At 39.1% G+C, this 20,757-nt stretch overlaps 1 protein-coding gene across 2 annotated transcripts in view; it reads right to left on the bottom strand.

Annotated features, from left to right (window-relative positions):
• PRKCA (protein kinase C alpha) overlaps positions 1 to 20,757 on the bottom strand; it is a 313,637-nt gene that overhangs the window by 31,987 nt on the left and 260,893 nt on the right. For both annotated transcript variants that reach the window (XM_054046940.1, XM_054046942.1), the window contains exons 9-12: positions 6,501 to 6,644; positions 4,945 to 5,118; positions 3,211 to 3,302; positions 1,323 to 1,385 (exon numbers count right to left, since the gene is read on the bottom strand). In XM_054046940.1, the coding sequence (XP_053902915.1) occupies positions 1,323 to 1,385; positions 3,211 to 3,302; positions 4,945 to 5,118; positions 6,501 to 6,644 (473 nt within the window). The remainder of the gene's footprint in view (positions 1 to 1,322; positions 1,386 to 3,210; positions 3,303 to 4,944; positions 5,119 to 6,500; positions 6,645 to 20,757) is intronic.

The following is a 20,757-nucleotide window of genomic DNA, read 5'->3' as shown; positions in this document are numbered from 1 at the left end:
CCCATGGCATCTTTCATAAATGTAGGGGTTTGTTCAAGAGTTCATCAGCTGTATCATCCCCCTTGGGTGTGCTGCTCCACAGAAGTGGCTGCATTTCATCCTGTAGTATACAGTTTGTGAAGCACTTTGGCTGGAAGGTGATACTTCAGCAATGAAACAATACAGCCAAGCAGTATGTCTCGGGGAAGAACAGGAGGAGAGGCTAAGGGGGGCTTCACGGGAGTAGGATAAAAATGGATAGTAAGATGAAGTTTTTTCACGAAGACCAAAAAGTCATATTACAGATTAAGCAACACCACATAAATGCTGCACTGCCAAAGGAATGCCATGTGACCACAAATGGGAGGAGAAGTATGCATGGGATACTCTCTACTAAGGTGTTGAATACACTATGAAAAAGTTTGAGGATCACTGCTCTAAGTCAACCTTCCAAACTAGTAATGAACAAGTAACCACTTAATTAAAGGTCAGCGTTCAACAAAATGAAAACAGAATTGTTCCTCAAATTAAAATCAGAAGGTAGAATTGCTCATTAGACCAATGTTTTTTGCTTTGCTGACTGACCAATATTGTCTGATGCCCTTGAATCAAAGCTTTCAGTCTGTACTATTCGCAGGATCCCATTATGCATTAAAGAACTATGCCCTTCTTGATTCAGCTGTCTTTTACATTTGTCTTTGCATATTAAAATCTCTGTTCATAAAATATATGGCAGGCTAACAATGCTAAATTCCTAATTGGCAGTGTTCTTATGTTCAGTGTTTTATTTCTGAAGAAATGTGTGGGCACTGAATTATTATAGGGTCACACAAGGTACTTCTATATGCATCCGAAGAAGTGGGCTGTAGTCCACGAAAGCTTATGCTCTAATAAATTTGTTAGTCTCTAAGGTGCCACAAGTACTCCTGTTCTTTTTCCTAGAGCATTATAACTCAACTACACTGATGTTGTAGACTATATATAACAAATACAGGCATGCACTCTGTCTCTCTCTCTCTCTCTCTCTCACACACACACACACACACACACACACACCCTTTTACATAAACACATGCTTTAGGACACATGAATGTATGCAATGCAGTAAGATATAACAAACGTTTTGGACTCAAGTGTTTTCAATTGAATGCTGCAGAGTGCAGATGTCAACATATCTAAGATACGCAGTCACCCTTAGTTAAAGGAACATCACCAACAAAACAATGAAGTTTAGTTATTAACACCAAATTGACTCTAAATTGATTTTAAAATACTTTAAATAGCCGAACACATCAATCTCTCCAGGGTTTTAATAGGAACGACTTGTGTCAGTTAGTACTCACCTATAAACAATTCCTTTTTTATGGAGAAAGAATAGCCCAATTGAAATCTCAGCTGCATAAAACCTGTAAGAACAGAATTTCAGATTTCTTATCTTCTGCGTATGATTTTCCTCTGCAGAAATATATTTGAAACTCACCAAACCAAAGAATTAAAGCAAAAGAGTATGAGAAACTACTGCATTCATGTATATATTAAGCAGTAAAGATAACATCCTGCATCAACTTGATTTTCCTAATCATTTATGAAGTGTGATAATAATATTTTGACAAGACAGGGTAAAAAAATTGGGCATTTCTTCCTAAAATAAGAAGCACAGTGCAATTATTACATGGCAGTTATGTGGTAAGTAATCTGACTGGATAGGTCATTCCTCTCAATGCCTGATCATATCAGACCATTTATGATTCATAATGCTGATTAATTTACATTGAGATTCACACATCATTAAAATAATTTATAAAAATATTGTTACTTTATACAAATGGTAATGGATTAATTACTTCAAGCTAATTGAACTGACTGCCATATACAATGCAATTGCCAAAAGTAGTGTAAGTATACACAATCTTGATGAGCTTTTGAAGCCAGAGTTACTGCAGAGCTGAGCCAATTACATGAAGGCGGCCAGTAAAAAAACAAGATTGATGATTAAGTTTAATAAAAAGGAAAAGGCAGCATAGCTCTTAAAATTCTGATTCAGAATTGTTTTTAGTCTCTTTGGAATGTTTGCCAACACAGACCTTGGGGCAGGCCATCAGATAAAAATCAATCAATAAAATAAATTAATGGAGACATCTTATCTCCTAGAACTGGAAGGGATGGTCATTGAGTCCAGCCCCCTGCCTTCTCTACCAGAACCAAGTACTGATTTTGCCTCAGATCTCTAAATGGGATCTCTAAATGAGGGGGCCCTCAAGGATTGAACTCACAACCCTGGGTTTAGCAGGCCAAGGCTCAAACCACCAAGCTATCCCTCCCCCCAGAGGGGGTACAATGTGATAGCACCACAGAAGTCAATGGAGCTGTGGCAATCTATACCAGCTGGAAATCAATGGGGCTATGCACATTTGCACCAGCTGAGGATCTGACCCATGAGATGACTCTGGTTTTTATTTAGTACTTAGTCAGGTCATGCTTCCATTTTTGTCTTTTATGTGTCATATATTTAAAATTAAGGTTTTTTTTTAAATGACTCTTACTTGATGATTTTAACCATACTGAGCAAGTTTCAACTTAACAGCTATTTTTCTGCATTTTTAAAAACAGGACAGGTCACACTTTATATTAAGGTTTAACGGATAAACTGTTTATAAAATGCTAATAAATGTTTAATAGACATTAAAAGCATGTTACAAACTTGAGTAGTACATTTTAAAGAAAAGCACATCAGAAGGTGTTACAGATCGTTAGCAACCTATTGATCTGTTGGATGTCAGAACAATATATAACAATTGATTAACTATTTATTAAAACATCTATTAATGTATTAACTCTTAAAATGATCTATAAATTGAACTTGTATAATATAAAGTGTGACCACAGTATCTATCACTAGATATGCATTAAATTAAGCTTAATTACATAGTAAATGCTGGATCTGTTTCTTGTGTCTCTCACAGTGTTGTTCATTTAGTGTGAATTGTTAATAGCCATATTGTACTCCTGTTTACTTGTTGCCATTGATTTTAAAATTATTTTTCAAGGTTAAGCTATCACCTGCAATGTGCGCTGGATGTTTAGACCAGCAGGCCAACAAAGTTTTTATTATACTGAATAAAAAGATGACAGCCCCAATTTATATATAATACCTTACATACTGGACAAATCTGATCCCTCTGCTGTAGTGTAAAATTAGTAATGACTTTATTTAAATCAACAAACACTCACACTGCCTGTGGCTCCTTAAATTTTCCTACTTGCTGAATGTGATACATGAGGTCACCACCATTCACATACTCCATAACAAAGTACAGACGATCCTAGAACATAGTATTAAAAAGGTAAACACATTAGGCATAAGGAGTGATGTATTGCCCAATAGAATGTATTATTAAAAAGGTAAACTCATTAGGCGATGGACAGTGATGTATTCTCCCGTAGAGGTCACTACTATAAAGATTCTAATACAAAACAATCTTAAGAATGAGTCTATATATTCTGCACATTATGGCAAAAACAATTTTATAGATCAGGAAACGGAAACAGAATGACTTATAGATATTGCAAGAGTCAGTGTCAGGCTGGAACTCCATTCAGCCTTGCCAATTTTAGGGATGCAAGTTTATTTCTTATTACTCGTATTACAGTAGTGCCCATAATGTTACAAGTACTGTTCATACAGACAGGAAGACATAGCTAAGCCCAAGAGCTCATGTTTTTTAAGACAACAAAAAACTCTATAGATGGTTGGAAATTCTTGCCTTGTGAAGATGGGCATTTCCAAACCTATGTTGTAACATTTTCCCTAGGAAGACATGGAAGATGAAAGTGCACCTGATTTTAAAAGAAGGCAACAAGAAAACTATGAACATGATTTTAGAAAACTGGGTTCATGAGTCTTGATATTGAATTGGCCAACTCCAAATCATTTTTGCCCCAAACACCCTATTTCAGCAAAAGGCAGATTTAAGCAATTTGGAGGGAGAATTTTTTCTTTGGCCAAAATGTACATACCTGGGTATCTGAAATTAGACATCTAGGGTAACATTTTCAAAACACCTAAGTGTTCAGTTCAGATTGGTAGCTGAATGTTTCACCATTGGATGGTGAAAAGATGATGCAAAATGAGACCTCATTCTTGCAAAGACTTATGCTTGTATGTAAAATTACACACTCATTGTACACGTGCTTAAATCTTTGCAGTTTTGGGGCTTGACTTTAGATGTCTTTATCTAAGTAGACAAATGTCCATGCCACAAAAAACAGCACTACATTTAGAATTAATTGTAATTAATTGTAACTACCACTGACCTTTCCCTGTGAACTAAAATATGTTCTGATGGGACCATCTTCTGACATGTACTATCATTTTCTGGTCCTTATATCACCAACACAAACTCCATAGGTGAACCTTTTTGTATATTACATGCTACTGTTGGTATCACAGCCTTAGGGGAAGTAAAAAGCACTCACCTATTCTTTGCTCACTAACTACCATCCTAGCTTCAGCCTCCTTATCTTAGGGGTATCAGGGAACCAAATTAACTATGTCAATATATTAATAAATAAATAAATAATTAGCTCATTAGATTACTGGGGCATTGAGGCCCCAATCAAGCAGAGTACTTAAGAACATGCTTAACTTGAATAATATGAAAAGTCCCACTGACATAACTGAGTTCTCATATACAGAAAGAGAAAAGCTTTGTATAACTAGTTGCTGTAGAATACTTCTAAAGATCTATTTATTACTATTATTCTAAAGATCTATTTATTATTTTTATGGATTTTCCTGATTTCACAGGGTATCTATTTCTTTACATTTTTCTGTGTAAAGCACCCATGAGATCTGCAAGTTGAAGATACTAAATGTTGCTGAAATAATAAAATATATCAGCGTTATCTTAGAAGAAGATTAAATCGAAAGAAGCGGAGGAGTGGGAAAGGACAGACATCACGTACAACTGTTTGGAAGCAAGAATGCAGCTGTGTTAGGAAAGGTGGCTTATCCTGCAGTGCTAGGACTCGTTTTTCAATCATGGTACATTCCACATCATCATCCTGAATCACCACATCTTTTTTCAATATTTTGACTGCATACAGCTCCTCCGTCCCCTTCCTGTCTGCCAGCATCACCTGCACAAAGAGAAATGACAGGCTGAAAATCTCCCTCGCAGGCAGAGAATGGAGGTGACTCACAAGCCCTGAGAAAGATGTAAATGGCACACCAGCTTCCCATTTTACCAGCACTTATTGACTTGGCCTGAAGCTCTAAAAATATCATGATTACTCACTGATTACAAGGAGCTGTACTATCACTTCAAAAATGGTGTTTACACTAACAGCTGTGCCAGTGCTCCCAGATAATCATGGGCTCCTCTCCTAATGGCCAACAAAATGACAGACCCCACTTGAATTCCTCCATAAAATGCACTTTTATTATAAAACCACTTGTTAAAACAGCCAGAAAAACAGCAGCACCTTTAGTGGGTTGTCAGGAATGAGAAATGCAGGGAAAACTGTTGTTTCCCAAGTATTCATTCCTACTGCATGACGACTACTTTCACAAATGGCATTGTGACCTATGTAACAGCTCTATCATCATCATCTCCACCACCAAAGATGAGCCTGAATCTCCTTGAACTTTGGGGAAGGTCAGATCTGGATTCTTGAGCCCAGCTCCGGAATTCCTAACATCATTTAAAATTTAAGAACTCAATTTTTTTTTTTTTTTAAACATGCAACTTAAAGCATTCAAGTTTTGCAACTCAATGCCCATATGAGTGCCTAAGGGCATAAACTAAGCATCTCTGGATGTAAGTGGCATGTTCACACTTAAGTGACAGATATAGAATTTGAATGTCTATTATACCACCCAGGCTTGAAAATTGGCCCAACAATGTGGAACGTCAAGACAGCGGATGGTCCTATTCTGGACATTTCATATACTGGAAAACAAATATTCCGCCCCATACCACCTTTTTGCAGTAATCATCAGTACAAAAATAATCATTTTCATACATATAAAAATCTTCTACTGTTCTGGTAGGTCTTCACTGCAGGTTATTAGATGTAAGAATAATCAAGATAACTATATTTGTATACTACGTAGAGACGAGGTCTAAAAACTGAATCCCTAAAATCTGCAGCAAATGCATACAATGGTATTTTCCTGCTCTTCATTTAATAGCTTCATAGATTTTTATGGCTGGAAGGGTTCAATTAATCTGTATTTCTGCACAGCACAGGCCACAGATTTTTACTCAGTAATTCCTGCATCTACCCTACAACTTATGGTTGAAATAGACAAGCATCTCTTTTAAGAAAAAACAGCCAGTCTTAATTTAAAGATTCCAAATAATGGAGAATTTACCATATCTTGGGGTAATCTGTTCCAGTGGTTGATTACCCTCATTTAAAAAATCTGCATTTTATAAACGACAGCTCATAGGAGGACAACTCTCAGTTCATTTCTATTAAAAATAAGGCAGGTGGAACTGACTTTCAAGGTTTCTTACCTTTCCAAAGCTCCCCTTCCCAAGCACCATGAGAAAGTTGAAATCTGTCAGCTTCACATGGTCCAGGTTGTTGGATGGTATATTGGAAATCCTGTCTTCTATTGGAGTAATGACTTTGTGACCAGCTGGTCCAAGTCTGGCTTTCTAAAGAAGTAAAGAATATTGAAGTGAGAAGTTTAACCTGCTTACCCAGTAAAATGAAAGATTAGAAGAATGACGTTCAGTTGTAGATGACCAATTTGAAGCTGGATTCTCAGGAGAAAGGCTGCATAACAAAAGTTGCACAGACACAAATTCAAAGACGCATTCCAACAACATTTTTGTCATTATTAAGTGAAACAAAGTGGTAAACTGTAAGTGTCTAACCAGATAAAAGCAGATACAGTTATCTGGTTAACAGAAGAAAATCAAAACAAAAAACAAGCAAAAATCACTATTTTTATGCCATAAGCAGGCTAATCAGTGATTTTTGTTTTTAAATATAAAAGGTGCTCTTTATAAATGTCATACTATAATGTTACTAGTGTACCTTAGGATATAAGAGAAAGTGTTTATATACATTCGCTTTTAAAATGTCATATGGAAGTTCACTCTTTGTAGCAGACTAATCTGTGACTTTTGTTTTTAAATATAAAAGGTGCTCTTTAAAAATGTCATACTGTAATGTTACTAGTGTACCTTAGGTTATAAGAGAAAGTGTTTATATACATTCTCTTTTAAAATGTCATACACAAGTTCACTCTTCATAGCAAGAGTTAGTCTGTGACATGCATTATGAAAAATAACCTCCACTTTGAAAACCCAACATATTATGACAATCAGTGTTGATGGGTATGGCCACTTTTGAACTGGCATTACAATCAACTTTGCTTTTCAATCAAGTGTTGATAGGGGCGGGGAGAAGGGGGAAATGCTACATCAAAAAAAGTTTCTCTTGCCGACATAGTGTAGTTCATATTTTGCAGAAGGTTGCAACAGTCCGAGTGGGGCTACGTCTTCACTACCCGCCGGGAATCGGCGGGTAGAAATCTATCTCTCGGGGATCGAATTATAGCATCTCGTCGGGTCGCGACAATCGATCCCCGAATCGACGCTTGTACTCCACCAGCGCAGGTAGGAGTAAGCGCCGTCGACGGGGGAGCCACGGAGGTCGATTTGCCGCTGTCCTCACAGCGGGGTAAGTCGGCTCGGATACGTTGAATTCAGCTACGCTATTTGCGTATCTTAAATTGACCCCCCGTGCCCCCCGTAGTGAGGACGTAGCCTGAGTAAATCAAATGAGATACTGTAAATAACATATGTAAGCTGCATTTCAAACGTCACAAAGTTAGGAAAAAATTAAGTCTCGCCAAATGATAATTCAGAGCTATAATAGCTCAATGACCCCCTCTGCTTAAAACTTATCCTACACACCAGCAGTGAAGTCAAGAGGGTTTAAAATTGGCATTATACACAGAGTTTAGTGTTCTCTCTAAACTAGATGAAGACCCATTGTGCTGGACTGTCTAAATAATCCTAACTGCTCATACTCTGATTTCTGTCTCCAAGCACTTTACAAACATAGTAGTTACTCCTAATGCCATATCTGGAACGTACAGTAATTATGTATTATTACCACCATTTCACAGATGAGGAAACCAACGCACAGAGAAGTTAAGTCACTTGTCCAAAATCAACCAGTAAGTCAGTGCTAAAGCCTGGGTTTGAACTCACCCTGTGTGCTCCCCCTAGAAATTTGAAGATACATTTCCCCCCCACACTTTTATTTTAGGCATTTCACTTAACAGAAATCAAACACTCCCTCACCTCTTGATAGTGAGTATTCCCTTTCATACACATGAAAAAAGGTATACTCTGCTGGTATATACACATGATGTTTTCCACTTATGTTAATAATGGAGTTTAACATTAATATGGCATTTCCAGTTTCTTCCTTTATTATAATTAGCTATCTGTATGGCAGTAACACCCAGAGACCACAATGAGGATCAGGGCTCCATTGTGCTAGGTACCATAAAAACACATAGTAAGAGACAGTCCTTGCCCCATATACCTTGCAGTCAAGTCCCTGTTCCTCAATGCATTGCTCATGGGCAGACCTCTGTGCTGGCACAAATTCCCCTGGACTTCAATAGGGCTTTGTATGTGCTCAGTCTACCTCTGAACAATACCTGGCATGACTGAGATGTTAACAAACAGGTTGTAAACTAAAATCTTATGTTTATACAAGGTAACAGGTGTTTAATCATATCACTTTCTCCATCACTATAGACTTTCTGGATATTCTGATGCATGTCCCAGAAAGGGGCCTAAACAACAAAATATTTTTATGTATAAGGAGCAGGTTAAGTGTCCATATTTACAAAAGGCAGAGGACTTCTAGCCAGACACAGAGTGAGCAGCATCCGAGGTTTCCAAGTTGCTTTGCTTTTCAAACAATATTCCAGTGAAATGCTGCAGCTTCTCTCCTTGCACATCTGGGTCCTTTACACCCACTCTCATCCCTGAGGCTGTGAACACTATATTTGGCACTCCTATCATTCTGAGTTACTCCAAAGATTTGGTCCATAATATTTGTTTTTGGGATAAAAACCTAAGACTCATTTATATATAAATAGGTGCTTTATTAACAAATGCTCTAGCTTGCCTTCCAAGACAGATGTAAAAAGTTAATTGATAAGCTTCTGTGCCCTCCGCTGGCTACAAAGCAGAATTGCAGAACACACTGTAGTTTCTCCTTAGTAGTAAGTATGGGCCATATTTAATTGTCAAGATCAAACAGGCAACTGTCAAGAAACAGCATTAAAGATGGAAAAGACTTGTTTGGTCACCCTGACAGAGTAGACTGGTTCTTGTATTAGTAGTAGTAGTAGTAATAGATATGCTAAATATCTAACATCATCAGCAGGTGGAGGAAGCTCACTGTCCAACTCCTTAAATGAGCTAAGTAGCTGTTTTCTGAGGTTGAGGACATTTTTCTTCTAAAAAACAGAAAATGATAATCTATTAGCAAATTGATATCTTTCTACCTGTGAAGGTGGTAATCTGAACATAAATAGAAACAGTTATTCAGGTTATTGAATACAGAGCAGTAGGCAATGTACAATTTATCATAGTTTAAAGATGCACATGCATATTGTACCTGTAATATTTTTTAAATGTGAAATTACCTAAGTCATAGATGCTTAATGTAACTGCTCTATTTTGGCCACAGATGGCACAATGATCTCATAAATAAAATCAGTATGTACTGTAGCATTTTAGATTATTTTAACTGAAAAAAAAAAAAAGACAAATATTCTGGGATATGGGTGTAGAAGAACATAAATGGATTGTTTGGGGTTAACAGGTGAAAAATGCTTGGTAACCTTAATATGGTGGTTTTAAGGAAGTTTGGGGAGAAGGTCTTTGTAAATGCTCTTCAGGCTTCATAGTGGGAAACACAGTTTTTGTAAAATTTGCCTTTTACTACAGCAAGAAAATGAAGGTGAAATCCAGATTTTCCACTTTTCACTAACCCGCAAAACAAGGGCTTTCTGTAAGGTTTGCAACTGCGGTGTCTTGTACAAGGCTGCAAGTATCATCTGTTTTGTGCGACCTACCCAGGCACCAGAAAGTGTATCGAATGCCGTTTAACATTTGGTCACACCTGAAGCCAAAACCGGTGCCTCACTAAAAGAGAGCCCTGATCTTAGAGGTATTATCCATGCCATGCTACAGCACGTGCTTGGGGCAAAAGGAGTAACTCTGGGTATAGACCCTTTGGCGTTCAGGTAAGCACAAGGTAAAGGACTCCTGAACAAAAGCAGACTGGATTGTTCCTAGGCCTTGGTCATTCAATCAGGGCCGGCTCCAGGCACTAGCCCAGCAAGCCGGTGCTTGGGGCGACCAAGGGGAAGGGGTGGCACGTCGGGCTCTTCGGCGGCAATTCGGTGGCGGGTCCCTCGGTCCCTCTCGGAGGGAAGGACCTGCCACCGAATTGCCGCCAAAGAAGAAAGTGCCACCGATCGCAATCGCAGCTTTCTCCTCCCTCCCCCCCCCCCCCGACGCTTGGGGAGGCAAAAACCCTGGTGCCGGCCCTGCATTCAATGAAGGGGTATAAATCAGAATGGCCTAAATAACCTAATGACAAGTACCCATTAAAAGATCTACAGTGCCCTTCCACCTGGGCCAACATTACAACAGTCTGTGCATACAGGCCAATCTAAAAGAAAGCCTTCCATGTGCAGCACAGAGGAAAATTGGTGCATCCGAATCTTTTTTGTTGCCTTTTGGTTAAAAGTGTATCACCAGGATACAATGCAAACTTCACGGCTGGGGAACCACTTTTTGAAGCAATGACGCAGTCACTGACTTAAACCAAACATTTCAAGGATGACCTATTTGTAGTGCAGCCCAACGTGAAATGTCAAGGTTCTGTTGCAGTGTATTCCAATCACTTATTTACACATAGAAAACAGTCTTCTTTCTCAGCTCTATTCACAGAAACTGCCAGTGATACCAGAACAAAATAGGGTTGTTTCCATGGGAACAAAATCATAAAAGCTCTATGAAGAACCTCCAGTCTAAAACAGTAAAAACAAATTTTTGATGGGAAATTGCACTGCCAGTATAAATGGAAAGAACTAACACCTCAACAGCTCTTCAGAGTCAGCTTCTATAATGTTGCATGTGGTTAAATTTATCCTGGAGACGGGCCCAAACCAAAAGTTTTACATTTCACAGAATTAGTATCGGAACTTTGTGATCACTCAGCCCCACCACTAAAGTATTCCTGTTTTGTTTATATGCATCTTAGGCTAGGTCTACACTACCCGCCTGAATCGGCGGGTAGAAATCGACCTCTCGGGGATCGATTTATCGCGTCCCGTCGGGACGCGACAATCGATCCCCGAATCGACGCTCTTACTCCACCAGCGGAGGTGGGAGTAAGCGCCGTCGACAGAAAGCCGCAGAAGTCGATTTTGCCGCCGTCCTCACAGCGGGGTAAGTCGGCTGCGATACGTCGAATTCAGCTACGCTATTCACATAGCTGAATTTGCGTATCTTAAATCGACTCCCTGCTGTAGTGTAGATGTACCCTTAGTCAACAGATTTAAAAACCACACAGAAAGCCTTACATCTTGCCTTTAAAATGATAAGAAGAGTATTTTAACTTTGTAGTTAACAATTTCAATAGTTTCTTAAAAAAGCTGAAAGGGATCCGCAGGATGGCAGTGCACTTTTCAGTGGCTACTACAGACAATTTAGCAGCTTTTTCATTCGGATGAACAGCAATTAATACAGCTTTGTTAGGTATTATTAAATTATTCATTATATAGTAATCAGAGTTATTTCTTATTGTCACTTCCTTATCACTTCAATACTACATGTCATGCAAACAGGGATGGGACCAGGACCCACTAATGGTCAATAAGCAACAATTTCAATGGAACTTAGCTTCTTATCCCAGGTGACACATGGCACACCCATTTCTGAATGCAAGAGAAAGCCTTCCTCATACCAGCTCTGCAGATTTTAGTTAGTATGAAACTTTCACTCCCACTAAAAAGAATAAAAGGCCCTCAAGGCAAAAGACAAATAAAAAAAGTTAAAGTCATTTTCCATCAGAAATATTCCAGATACAATACTTTAACCCGCAATATCGTATGTTCCACAAAAAGCCACCCCTTCTTATAAGACTCTATATGTAGAGATTTTATATAAAAGGGATTCAGTGCAAGCACTGTACAACAGAATACAATACGACACATAGTGATGTCAGTTTTCTAGTTTTACAGCACAGAGCCTTGAACGGCCCAAACAGGGAAGCTTTGCCTGAGACAGATGTGCAGAATTTGATTCAGAATGAGGTAAACACACATTGAACGACATAGTGACTCCCAGGGTGATTTTCTGATTAATTGTTCCCATCACCCCTGTATTTTTTAAATCCCTAAGCTGTACACTTTGCAGACATTTCATCCAAGATGAACTGAATGAATAAATGGAAGAGGACTTCTAAATCATCACTCTGCTTATTCTTTAGGTAGCTTTATCAACGTTTGGATGTGTCACCACCCTGTATTGCAATGACACCGTGGCAACTAATCAGCTGTCCAGGTGGGAGTGCACACCAAGCTATCTTGGGACACGTTGTGCACATCTCCCACCAATTCCCAAGCATTTTCTCTGACGCAGGCTGGAGGTTCTGAAGGTGGATACACACTGCCTGTAAAATATTTTCCAATCTTCTGTTTTGTTGAACACAACCTGGTCAGAGTGGCCTCTGAACATTCCTCTATACCCAGAACAAGTCTAACTACCGGGTCTTCCAATAATGTATTCGTTTTTCTTGCTTCACATTTACTACTGCACATACTAAACTTTGTGACTCCAAGAGACGATTGTGTGTATGGTGGAGACAGAGAAGGGATAAAGGCCATTTTTAAAAGCCTCCGCACCCGGGCAACTGGTCACAATTTTATTTTTCAATACACCCTGCAGGAAGTAATGCAAACAACGCATTTCTAGAAATACAAATGGAGAGCCTTTGATTTCTTTACCCCAAATGAGTTGCTCTGAAATTTATTTTTATTCCTGTGACTACAGTAGAAGGGAAAATGCCACTAGACAATGCAACAAAGAAGAATATACAATCCAAAGTATCCAAGATGTCCAAAGTGGCAAATCTGTATCAGCCACGCAATTTTCTATGTAACAAGTGCACCCACATTCAAAGGCTTCTATGAAAGGACTCTTAAGTAGCTCCCTGCTGGCAATCCTATTTGGAAATGCTTTTGACAGGACTCATGGCACTTCAGCCTTAGTCTAGATTCCTGAGCACATATTCTTCTATATGATCATATATGAACAAATAATTTAAGAGCTGGATCCCGCCTGTGGTACGTGCCCAACTGTCTGCACAGCAAGGGGGAGCAGACATACAGTCCAGTGAAACTCGGTCACAAGGATTCCTGCTGGGGAAGGGTAGGATTTCAGTGGCCCTGTGCTCAGTAGCAGAGGGGGAGGAGGTAAAGGTTCCTGCTTTGGTCATGAGGGTGGCTTGTGTATATGGCTCAGGGTTTCAGAACCACTGCTTTTCTACCAGACCTTGGTTTTTCTACAAGGAGATGGTTTTATCTGACAGGTATTATGGACATTTGGGATATCTAAAGACTATTATATCAAGATTATAATTGTTATATGTACCTTAAAGGGCTAGGAATTGCATTCTAGTTCCACAACCAAAGTGTTTCCTGCAGGAACTAAAAACACTGGGAAGGGTAAATAATGCAAATCCCTAGGTTGGTGACAAGTCTGGAGAAGCCTTACCCCTCCCCGGGCATAGACTGGTTTGACCTAGCTGGGGAAACCTGGAAAACGAAACTGAACACCATATAAAATAATCAGCCTGACAGTCTCTCTCTCTCAATCCAAGAAGTGACTTGAAACTGAGGAAGACAGGGGACATCTGGCAAGCCAGACATGCACAGAAACAGTTTGTTATTTGTAAGGTATGTTATATCAGTAATACTTTTGTTCTGAATACATATGAAGGGTGGCTGGTCACGGAGTTAACCTCATTGTTGCTCCTGAGAGAACAAGACAGCAATTATGGAACTCAAGTCAGACCTCGGGATGATTATCGCAGAGACCTGCAAGAGGAACTGTAGCCTAAATCCCCAGGCTGGAAGGAAAGAGCTGCAAGACTCCACTCTGAGAAAGTTGCTGGCTGAGGCTGAAGACTGAAATGTGTGCCACAAACATGACAGAGGTGCAGTTACCTTGGGAAGGGTCACTATGCTCACCTGGATGTGCAAGTTACTTATATGGGCTCTTATTTACTTAGGCTTACATTTCCAGAAGCAACCAGTGATTTGGAGTGGTTCAATTTATGGCCACCTAATTCGAGACATCATAAAAGGGGCCTGATTCTCAGAAAGAGCTGAGCACCCACCATCTGAGAAATCAGGCCCCCTAAAAGTGTCTCAGGCACCCAAAATGGGGCACATAAAATCACTAATATATTTGGAAAATATAGTTCCTATATCTTTAAAGAAACAACCTGAAGAATCTCAAAACACTAAAACCTGCAAATTGTGCATGTGGTCAACCTATTCCACCACCTTCCTGTTACTGTTACCTTTGTCATCCCCTCCTTCCATTTGTTTGACATGTTTGTCATGCTAATTTGGTGCATCATCTTACTTTTTGTTTAGGGCAAGGAATGTCTCTTACCACATGTCTGGTTGGCAGAACAGTGCCTGAATGACAGGGACTGCTGGGCAACACAGCAATACAGTTAATAAATAGTAGTATAGCAACACTCTTGTGCACCATGGAGTAAATTCTGAATGGCCACTTGAACACAGCACAGTTGTGTTGTACACTACGCAAGCCAAGGACTGGGTTTGGAGGAGGCAGATCATGTGCCAATATGGCTGCAATATACAAGAGTACAATTATTAGCTGATGGAATTAAGAACATAAGAATGGCCATACTGGGTCAGACCAAAGGTCTATTTAGTCCAGTATCCTGTCTTCCAACAGTGGCCAATGCCAGGTTCCCCAGAGGGAATGAACAGAACAGGTAATCACCAAATGATCCATCCCTGTCGCCCCTTCCCAGCTTCTGGCAAAGAGAGGCTAGGGACACCATCCCTGCCCATCCTGGCTAATAGCCTATCCTCCATTAACTTACCTACCGGTAGTTCTTTTTTTGGCCTTCACAACATCCTCTGGCAAAGAGTTCCACAGGTTAACTGTGTTGTGTGAAAAAAATACTTCCTTTTGTTTGTTTTAAATCTGCTGTCTATTAATTTCATTTGGTGACCCCTAGTTCTTGTAAAAACAACGAGGAGTCCTTGTGGCACCTTGGAGACTAACAAATTTATACCTGCCTACTGTATTTTCATTCCATGCATCTGATGAAGTGGGTTATAGCCCACAAAAGTTTATGCCCAAATAAATTTGTTAGTCTCTAAGGTCCCACAAGGACTCCTCGTTGTTTTTGCTGCTACAGACTAACATGGCTTCCCCTTTGAAACCTAGTTCTTGTGTTATGAGAAGGCGTAAATAACACTTCCTTATTTACTTTCTCCACACCAGTCATGATTTTATAGATCTGTCATATCCGCCCTTTTCCAAGCTGAAAAGTCCCAGTTTTATTAATCGCTACTCATATGGCAGCCGTTCCCTACCCCTAATCATTTTTGTTGCCCAATCATTATTTTGTTGCCCAACAAATTAGTTTGTTATTAATGCCAAGTTTCTCCAATTTGGTAAAGACTGATGGTAAAATATACATTTTTGCTGTATTCAGAATATATGGCAGTATCATGATCATAGGTAACACCTAAAAACCCAATTGTCACTGAATACCTAAGTTTGAGAGACACTACCTGCTTGCTGATTCTCCTCTATATAAGTAAATAACATTTGGGCCCCAATTCAGTAGAGCACTGAAGGACGTGCTTACGTCCCACTGGAGTCAATGGAGTTTGAGCATGTGTTGATATCCTTTGATGAACACAGGCCCTGGAGAGCTGTTTGCTATCTTTACATACAGTGTGTTGAAAAATCGCAAGCAAGTGGATTAGCTGTAGGTATTGAAAGAATAAGCAAGCTTTAAAACCCAAAGCTTAATGAAAAATGAACTAGTTATAATATCCGTTTAAAAGAATCATTGACTTTTGACTTGACTTTTGGAGCCAAAAATATACTGCTGTTCTACTGACTATTACTTCATACACAAATAAAATTATAGGTGCCCATTTATAAGACACAGACATCTATAATTACATATTGTAATATGTACTACATATTTTTGCAGTCTTGAAGAAACATTTAACGTTTTAATTAAATTACTGTTTAGAGTGGAAGGCTATTACTGCTAACAATTTTACATTACAGGCACAAAAAAACCACACAATTGTTCTATAATCACATCATCGTTATTTGTTGATGTTCACATTTTTGGAGATTAGCTCCAAATATCATTATCACACGATAATATTACAAAGGGCATAAGTAATCAAGTAATTAGTTTGCTTCTGCATCCATTTGCATAGTTATTCCGGTCTTGCAAAGTTAAGGGGCATCTATAGTTCTCTGTATATAAATCCCAAATGATCTGTATTGAATATAAAAATGCTGTTGAAATATACAGTTTATAATTATTTGCGGAGAAATGCCGGTCTGTTTTCAGATCTCATTTTTGAGAGCTCACTGGTTTATTTGTATGATTAGTACTTGCGCCTAAGCCCCATTTTCAAAAGAAAGTCTGGATCTTTGGAGCTTAAGGGTACATCTACATTGCTAAAAAGACCAACAGCTACAGGCTCACAGTAGGGGCTAAAGATAGCAGTGTAGACATGCAGGCTCAGGCTGGAGCCTGGGCTCTGAAACCCAGTGAGGGGAAGAGTCTCAGATCTCAGGCTCCAGCCCGAGCCTGAACATCTATACTGCTATTTTTAGCCCCGTAGCGCGAGCCCGAGTCAGTTGACCCATGCTCGGAGACTTGTCGTTGTAGCTCTTTTTTTTGCAGGGTAAATGTACCCTCAATCTCACTGAAAGTTAATGGGATTTAGGCTCCCAAGTAACTAAAAAAATGGGACTTAGCCTCTAACTCACCTGGTTGTTTTTGAAAAGTTAACCCCTCCATTTTATTTTCCAACAAAGGCAGTGATTTATGCAGCACTTTGGGCACTAGACTGATGTCTTAGAGTCCAGTCCTGAAAACCTTTATACACGTGAACAACCCATTTCAATATTTTAGGACTACTCAGTAGGGACTTCAGGATCAGATCCGTACACCCCCTGATTCTCCAAGCTGCTCTACGCAGGCAGATCCTGGCATCTAGGTGGAACGATTAGCAGGATAAGGACATGAGACTTTAACCCCCGCATTTTATCATCATCAATCATCATCATTAAACTGGTATACAAATGAGGAGGTTACCATAAGGATAGCGCTGACTTGAAAATTCAGAAACAAGGAAATTATATAATTAGTCTGCCATTCCACTCTGAACATACTTCATTGTACTGGAAGGCTCCGACAATAGTGTGTTGTTAATTTCCTGATGTGGTAGTCTGTGCTAGAATGAATTTCAATGTAGTTTTTACAAATAATTTCTTAATAAAAAACTTAAAACAAAAATCAAACTATTTTTCTATTCTTGTTTTCCTTTTGCCAGGCACAAACAGTTCTCAGTGATATACTTAAACAATACCCAGGAATAAGAGTACTAAACTGTACTACTGCTTAGTAGAAAAGTTGCGCCCAATACGTACGTTTTGGAGTATACTGATCCGTCAGGTTGTGTTTCTTCATATTGAATCTATTCAGGGCTTAGTCCTGTTCTCCAATACACAGGCAATAATCATTGCATATGAACAATCAATTACTGTGCTTATAAACAGCCATCCATACTAACTGGCTTTATGAGAAAAGAAGAACAGGAGTACTTGTGGCACCTTAGAGACTAACAAATTTATTAGAGCATAAGCTTTCGTGGACTACAGCCCACTTCTTCGGATGCATATAGAATGGAACATATAATGAGGAGATATATATACACACATACAGAGAGCATAAACATGTGTATATATATCTCCTCATTATATGTTCCATTCTATATGCATCCGAAGAAGTGGGCTGTAGTCCACGAAAGCTTATGCTCTAATAAATTTGTTAGTCTCTAAGGTGCCACAAGTACTCCTGTTCTTTTTGCGGATACAGACTAACACGGCTGCTACTCTGAAACTTGGCTTTATGAGGTATGTTATGAGGAATACCCATGTCTCAAGGATGTAATGTGCATTATGGACCGTAATGAGATTTCAAAATATTTATGAGATGTAATTATTGTGGATAGCACTATACACTATCAAACTGAAATTCTTGGCCAGTTAAAAAGAAAATGTCACTTCTCATGACACGCTTGGGAAACAAGGACTTGTTGAAAAGTTCTTTCCTGGCAAAAGCTATTTCTCACCTGCTTGTTATATTGTCTAATAAACAGGCTTAGTGGGAATGTTATTTTTTCATATGAGGAATTATTTATGTCTCATTATTTAAAATGCAGAAACATGGACTAAAAATATTGACCAAGGCAAATAAAAATATCAGTTCAACACTTTCAAAGACATAAAGACACATGGACAATAAAAATAAATGTGCCCGGATTACAGAAAGTAACTAATCAATGGATGCAGTTTTTATTCTCATAAAATGGCATGTCCAAGAGCAACTAGTATTTTTCATCTTTAATTCTTCCTTCCAATTTACTCTTTAGAGGTGAAATTCACTTCTGTGCAGAGTCTATACAAGAACTTGTCACCGGTTAAGTCCAATTTAAGCATTAAAAATAGGGCTTAAGTGAAAATCAAATGGTGCCCAAGCCTTCTGTATGTGTCTTTGCACAACTGCAACATCACTCTACAAGCTCTGATTTTACTGACAAGTCAAACAACTCAGATTTTCTCAGCAAACAGTACAGCAACACGGTCACTAGGCAGATACCTGTTAATGGCAGCAAGTTGGTTTTCTCTTTCTTAGAACTAGGTATGCCTAGAAAATATGCAGGATAGGGTGAAGCAAGCTGGAATGTACAGGGAGAAATACATCTGAAAAAAGGAGGAACCAGCCAACTGAAAGCACAGAACAGGTATACAATCTCCTCCCTCAAACTTTTTTGTTATCTTGTGGGGGGTAGGGGGAAGGGAGCAGCGAATAAAAGGCAGTCCTAATGTGATAACTTTTAACACTCAAGGTTATCCTGGGGCCCATTAACCCTCACAGCATTCCAGGAACCATATTTTCATGCAGTTATATTGGTTATATATAGTATGGCTTTAGTCCTCATAATTCAGGAATATCTTCTCTTGCTTCGGTATTTCTTACATCTCATGTTCTGTTACATTATGATTTTTCTTATGTCTTTTATGATAGAGAACTTGCTCAACCTCCTTTGTTTCTGGAGTAGTTTACTTCAGGTCCTAGTGACTTATGGGATCTAGTCATGCTTATAGGGTTTTTTTCCCTACCAACTGCGCTCCTTCCAGGCTAGTAAGAATGAAGTCTTCATCTTTACGCGTGATGAGCCAAGTTACAATATACATTAGGAATTTCCTTATAAGGTCAAAATAAGAAACCATAATCTGTATCTGAGTATCTTATTCTAAGATGTCAACAGCCAAACTCCACCAAGAGTCTAACATGTTACACATTTTCAATGTACTTGGATCACACTATAATGCAGACAACATACGATTCCCGACTACAGAGGAGGAAAAGTGAAATAAGGAGGCAAAAGGGAAATATTCTAAATGACACCAAAGTCTTTACAACAGTACTACGAAGTTCACTTGAAAATACTGCATTTCTCTGTTGTCATGGCAACTCATCCTTGGTATGTTGAAGAAGAGCAGAGAGATCTATCAGTAACATGTTTCCAAGGTGGAGAAAAGAACAGAAAGATAGTTGCTCCTTTTCAAATAAACGTTAGACACAGTATATATGTGTATAACTCAGTTTTCTTAATAGCTAGCACGCTTATCTCCAGCTTTCCCGTTATGTGTTGGCTCCAGTGACACCTACTGGGCAGAGTTTTCTCCCCTGCAGCTGAATCGGCTTGAGATTGACATCTCTGCTGCTCGTTAAAGATCAATATGGTCTCTTTTCCCAACAACACATTCCTCCTAACAAGACTGCATTGCTCATGCAAACACATACAGCTATAAACAGCAAACTAATAACATAACAGAGCAACGTTGTCTTCAGGTTCTAGTACAAACAACGCAATGTGAACAGAAGTCGGCAGAACAAAAGACTGGGTTTTTATGTACCTCACCCTAAGTCCCTGCAGCTGGGCACACCCAGATAAGAACAGTTCAATTAAAAACAGGCACCAGGATCATGAAAACAAGCGGCGAAGTCCTGGCCCCACTGAAGTCAACGGCAAAACTCCCCCTGACTTCAGTAGAGCCAGAATTTAACCCAACAATTAAGCTTTCCCTTACAGCTCCTTTGCAGGCTGTGTGTGAAAACCAGGATCCATTGAAGTTAATGGCAAAGTCCAATTGCCTGCAACAGGGCCAGGATTTCACCCTATGTATTCTCTATCAAATAGCCTTCCAGTCTTCCTTACCAAAGATTGCACCTGCCTGTAGGACACAACAAGGACATTGCAGAAGAACACCATTCTCTTCTCTTTCAGAACTGGGCCTCAGAAACAGGACTATCCTCAACTTGACATCAGGAACTCGCTCC

Source organism: Malaclemys terrapin, chromosome 13, assembly GCF_027887155.1.
Source record: "Malaclemys terrapin pileata isolate rMalTer1 chromosome 13, rMalTer1.hap1, whole genome shotgun sequence".
NCBI lineage: Eukaryota > Metazoa > Chordata > Testudines > Emydidae > Malaclemys > Malaclemys terrapin.
This window is presented reverse-complemented; position numbering and strand designations above follow the sequence as displayed.